Consider the following 5,934-nt stretch of genomic DNA (forward strand, 5'->3'; position numbering starts at 1 on the left):
ATAATTACTAGATTAAACGAACTTACCTGGTGAAGTTCTAATCTTAATTGTATGAGACATCACTGCTCTCAAGTTTTAATGTAGTACTTGTTCTACGAGACCGAAACGCACGCATTCAAAGCAAAAGCTAAAAATAGCCCCCCACCCGCCTCGTTAAAGGTTAACTGTTATTCATTGTTGAAAGCTGCAAACTAAATTAAGTGGGTAAAAACAAAAGGGGGTGGGTGGGATTGAACTTGAGAGCAGTGATGTCTCATACAATTAAGATTAGAACTTCACCAGGTAAGTTCGTTTAATCTAGTAATTGTATTTCGACATCACTGCTCTCAAGTTTTAATGTAGATGTTCAAAGCAATGTTTAGTTTGCTACAAATTTAATATTTATCAGAAATACACCTAAAAAACAATATGAAAGATATAACTACCATAAATCGAAATCATAAATTTATAATTGAACTTGCAAAAACGTTGGATTCACACAAAGGCAAGTTATAAAAATTAGCAAAAGTTTCTGAGCTTTTGCTCCAACCAGCCGACTTCCTAATAGAATCTATATTTACTCCAGATCTAAAAGCAGCCGACGTACTAGCGTGTCTTATACTATGCGATTTAAACAGTGAGACATCGACACCACTATCTGATAAAACAATCTTGATCCAGCGACTAAGGGTTTGCGTACTGTGAATCGCACAATGCGGTTTATTAAATGAAATGAATAAAGAATCAGCTGAATTCCGCAAACTCCTAGTCCTAGAAATATAAACTTTGAGCGTATACGCTGCGCACAACTTTTTGTCAGAGAAAAATGGCAAAATCAAATTAGGCTGTACTCTATTTAAACCAGAAGTTTTGATCTCATCAGGGATCCGAATTTCAATCTGCTTATCCAAAAATACAATGTTAGAAAGTTTAATTTTAGAAAGAGTCTGAATCCTATGGCCAGTAGTTAAAGCCAATAAAGTAACTAGTTTTAAAGAAAGATCCTTCAAAGGTAAGTCCTCTGAAGGCAAAAGAGTCTGTAAATGCTGTAAAATCACATTCGGATCCCAGATGGAGTCATACTTTCTCCTAGGCGGTCTACTTCTAAAAATTCCTTTAAACAATCTCTTAACTTCTAGATTGTTTACCAAATCATTGCCCCTAACAAAACTAATTGCCGATCTTATGACATTTAGGTAGCTAAAAGATACACCTTTATTAAATTCAACGGTAAGAAACTTAATTATATCTGAGTGAGAACTATTGTAAAAATCACAACCATGAGTCCCACAAAAATACCACCATCTAGAAAGAGCCGAAGAGTACTGCTTTAAAGTAGCTGATGATATTGAGTTGGTGAAAAGTTCAAAAGATTCAGGAGGAATTCCTCTCAAACGATAGGCTTCCCTGATAACTTGCACGAAACCAGGGAAAGTGATTTTGCTAGGGGATGAACGCGATTTCTGTAAGGTAAAATTAAATTACTATCCTCATCGTCAATATCACTACTTTGAAAAATAATAGGCTTCGATATGCATAGTTCCTTAAAGAGAGGCCACCAAACCTGAGTAGGCCAAAAGGGGACCACTACAATACCTACGGCCCCATCAAGGCTTATCTTTTGGAGCACTTTCAAAATCATCGAAAAAGGAGGAAACGCGTAAAAATATAAATTTGACCAGTTTAAGGTAAAAGCATCTACTGCTACCGATAGAGGATCTTTTCTCCAGGAAACAAATCTATTACACTTTGTATTAAATCTGGAGGCAAAAAGATCAATTTCTGGTACACCAAAAACGGAAATTATTTCTTGGAAAACCTGATCTGACAATTCAAATTCTGTTTCTACATCTAACTTCCTCGATTCACGATCGGCTATAACATTATCTGCAGAAGGAATGTAAGATGCAAACAAAAAAATTTTCCGGTTCTCACACCAGTCCCAAATATCGCGCGCCAAAGTATTAAGAGTAAAATACTTGGTTCCCCCAAACTTATTAATGTAAGCAATAGCAGTCTTATTGTCTATTCTCAATAAAATTTCACAATTTGAATAGTCAAATGCAAAACAAATCAGTCCATAAAACGCCGCTAAAAGTTCTAAGCTGTTTATATGGAGAGTTTGTTCAAAAACGGTCCAAACACCTCTGGCCGTCTTCCCTTGACAACAAACACCCCAGCCTGTCTTTGAGGCATCAGAAAAAATTTCCAGGGCATATCGATAAGTCCTAATTGGAGTTGAGATCATCAAGTTTGTTTTCCACCAATTTAAGTCTCTAGCTAGGGAAACTGGAAATGTAAACATGTCATCAAAACTCTTATTGTTTACCATTAACTGAATGAACTTAAACCTTTCAAATGACTTGAAGTGTACCCAACCAAAACGTACTGCCGGACAACTCGAAACTAACTTCCCTACAAGCCTTGCAAAATTACGGAGAGAGTACTCGTAACCGTAATCAAAACTATTCAATAAAGCTAATAAGCTGGCAATTTTCTTTTCCGGCAATCCGATAGTCATATTAACAGAATCAAAACAAAAACCCAAGAAAGTGCAAACCTTGGACGGTACCAATTGGCTTTTGACATCATTTACAATAAACCCAAGCTCACATAACAAAGACCGAGTTGATGATACGTTTAAAGAACAATTTTCATATGAATCCCCCAATAACAAGAAATCATCTAAGTAAGTAACAGAGAGTAGCCCTTTACTCCTGAGACGCCCAAAAATAGGCTTTAAAATTTTAGTAAAGATAAGAGGGGCAGTGCACAAACCAAAAGGTAAACATGTAAATTCATATAATTGTCCCTTAAACAAGAATCTTAAAAATTTTCTTGAATCCTTATGTATCGGAATATGATAATAAGCATCCTTAATGTCTAATGTGGCCATAAACATATTCCGCCTTAAAAGACAAGAGACCGTCCTCCAGTCCTCCATTTTGAAATGAGAAGTATTGATGTACTTATTTAGATTTTTTAAGTTTAAAATCAATCTGGAGGTCCCATCAGATTTAGGCACAAGAAAAATACCAGATAAAAATTGGTTATGCACAAAATCACACTTAACAATAGCCCCTAAATCTAACAGATTAGAAATGTGAAAAGCAATCTCTTGTTTTTCTTTACAAGACCAATTAGGTTCAGTAGAAACACAATTGTAATTAATGTTATTACAAAAAGGTATCACATAACCTCTAATAACTGATAACACCATGGGGTCATCGGTTACACGTCTCCAAACAGGAAAAAAGTGGGCCAACCTGCCCCCTGTTTTACTTACTATTGTTTTCGAGGTTGGAGCCATGGCTTCCTTTTGTTGGAGCTCTGATTGGGAGTGAACTTTTTCTGCCCGCCTGTGTTTGGAGTTCTCACTGCTCCCTGTGCTCGATTCCACCGATTGGACACAAGCGGGTTGCGAAAGCTTTTTGAGCCATGTACGACAGCTTTCGGTTTGGTCAAACTTAAATCCTTCGACACTTTCTCCAGGGATTTGGAAGCTTTAACTTTTTCATCTAAGTCGGCTCCAAATAAGAAATCGTCTAAAACAATTCCATCCAACGTAGACCGTAGAGACTCACTTATATTCGATCTTATTAAAGATCTTCGCACCTGACTTTGATTAAAATGGATGTCAGACATAATTTTTAATGAATCGTTCAAAGATTCAATTATGCTCTTGTCAATAGATTTGACTCCAAGAAGTGTGTTTAGACACACCGAAGTAGCTGCAAGTGCCACTCCTAAACGAGCTTGTAGCTTAGCTAAATTTGCGTCCCTCTGCACGAATTTATCAGGTATCGACATGGACACCAAGGGATTTAGCTTGGGGCTATTAACGGCAATACAATTCTCAGGAACCTGGTACTTCTGTAAAAGTTTGGACATGTCTTCGGATTTTAACCCATTTCTTAGAATGAAAGTCAAATTACTAGCAATCCGGTCGTGTATTGGTGGTCCAACCGAAGTCGCTGGAGTAGAAACGTTCCCCAACAACGACAACAAGTCATCCTGCTCCGATGGAGATAAAACGACAGGAGCCGACGCACAGTCCAAGTTTTCTTTCTCTGCATCCAACACAATGGACGCAGAATCGGCGCCAACATCCCAAGCCTGTCCTGAAGCAGGACTAACCTCCAGGCACGAAAAACCGCCACCTCCTTGTGAGGGGGAAGGTGTAGTCAAAAGTCGCACGGAAAGGTCTGTAGGGGTCAGCGACCTCGACCTTGAGCCTAGCACAAAGGAAACCGTTAACGACTGTGACTAACACACATTTCTAGAAAACTTTCTAGCTTCGTAACAGAGCACTATCTTATTACGGAAAATGTAAACAAGTTACAAGATAAATAATCGCTAGAAACTTTCTAGCATCGCTTAAGAGCACTATCTTAAAGCGAAAAAAGAACAACCGCTGTTGCTAAAAATAAGTGATTAATAAAATTAAATTACTTACTGCTACAGGGCGAACAATCATCCCTCTTAAGCTTCTTCTTTAACCTAAAAAGCTCCTTCTCCAGCCTTAAAAGCTTCTTAGCACGGCTTCGCTTTCCCATAATACGTATGAAAACGGTCGCACGCAAAACAAGAATGAATAACAGTTAACCTTTAACGAGGCGGGTGGGGGGCTATTTTTAGCTTTTGCTTTGAATGCGTGCGTTTCGGTCTCGTAGAACAAGTACTACATTAAAACTTGAGAGCAGTGATGTCGAAATACAATAAACAAGAGTGGGCCGAGGTTTGACCCCTGTGGCACCCCCGAGGACACTTTGTAATAATCCGATTTGAAGTTCTTATAACATACACATTGACGACGATCAGTAAGGTAAGAACTGAACCACAGAACAAATGTTTTACTAAGATTAAAGCGTATTAAAGTTTTTCAGCTTATTTATGAGTAACCTATGACAAACGTTGTCAAACGCCTTGGAGAAGTCGGTGTAAATGACGTCCACTTGAGATACAGAACCAAAAGCATCCATTATGAACTCAGTGAAGCAAGTCAAGTTGGTTATTAACTTGAAGCGTTAATGGTATATTATTCCATGAGCATGTAATGGTGGCTATTACTCATGAGAAAGTGTTTGCGGCACGAGCCGAAGGCGAGTGCCGTAATTCTTTCGAATGAGTAATGGCCATTACATGCGAATAGAATACTATACTTTTTCTACGAATATTTGGCAAAATTTAATGAAAATATTCAAACTTATCGTTTTTTACCAAACCAGTAATTGCAGTTGAGTTTTTTTATAAATATTTAAAGTTGGTCATACTGTAACAGTGTGACAATTGAGATGATATCAGAGATGTCAAAAGGTTGTCAAGCTTTCGTTTCTCATTTCTTAAAATTTGATCGTTTAAATTGTGGGTTTATTGCTATATGTAATTATAGCTAATCGCCTAAACATTGAATAATGCGGGTACTACTAAAACTACGACAAAATAACAGGCATGTGCGACCTACGAAGTAACAGAATTTGTACGAATACTTAACCTCACTTCCTATTTTTACACTTTGAAGATCCTTTTGTAAGTAGTCTTTTAGGTCGAGAAAATGGAAGTGAAATATTCAAATTTTCATATTTATATTTAGCTTAGATCGATCTAAGATATATAGACTTTTCCGGCTATAAATTATTGTTTTGCCGTTTCTGTTATATTTGGCGGCGTACAACTTAAATTATTTTCATTTTCGCTATCCATCTTGACACTTTCAAATTCGATGCGTCGGTAATACAGTGATCTTTTCCTTTGAGTTCAATTCAGCAACTTAATTTATATTAAAAACGGTCTAAATTAGCATGGGATGTTTTATTTAATTTAATATTGATTTTCAATTATACAATTTTGCATTCACATTTTTGTTTTTTGTGTTATTAAATCAAATTCTTAGATTTTGGCAAGTCCTATATTTCGATACAAAGGGAAGTTACAACCAGATAAATTGACAGATTG

General features: G+C 36.9%; 1 protein-coding gene across 2 annotated transcripts; it reads right to left on the bottom strand.

Moving 5' to 3' along the window:
• Nucleotides 1-357: 357 nt before the first annotated feature.
• On the bottom strand, nt 358-4,700 carry LOC116178044. Of its 2 annotated transcripts, XM_031497313.1 has the most exons (3): nt 4,436-4,700; nt 3,266-4,214; nt 358-1,442 (listed from the first exon to the last, which is right to left on the bottom strand). In XM_031497313.1, coding segments are annotated over exons 1-3 (1,050 nt in total). In that variant the 5' UTR covers nt 4,536-4,700; the 3' UTR covers nt 358-1,441. The 2 variants fall into 2 exon arrangements, with proteins under 2 accessions (XP_031353173.1, XP_031353172.1); XM_031497312.1 differs by lacking the exon at nt 358-1,442 and having other exon boundaries at nt 2,555-4,214.
• Nucleotides 4,701-5,934: the final 1,234 nt, after the last annotated feature.

Source organism: Photinus pyralis, unplaced genomic scaffold (genome assembly GCF_008802855.1).
Source record: "Photinus pyralis isolate 1611_PpyrPB1 unplaced genomic scaffold, Ppyr1.3 Ppyr1.4_LG8, whole genome shotgun sequence".
NCBI lineage: Eukaryota > Metazoa > Arthropoda > Insecta > Coleoptera > Lampyridae > Photinus > Photinus pyralis.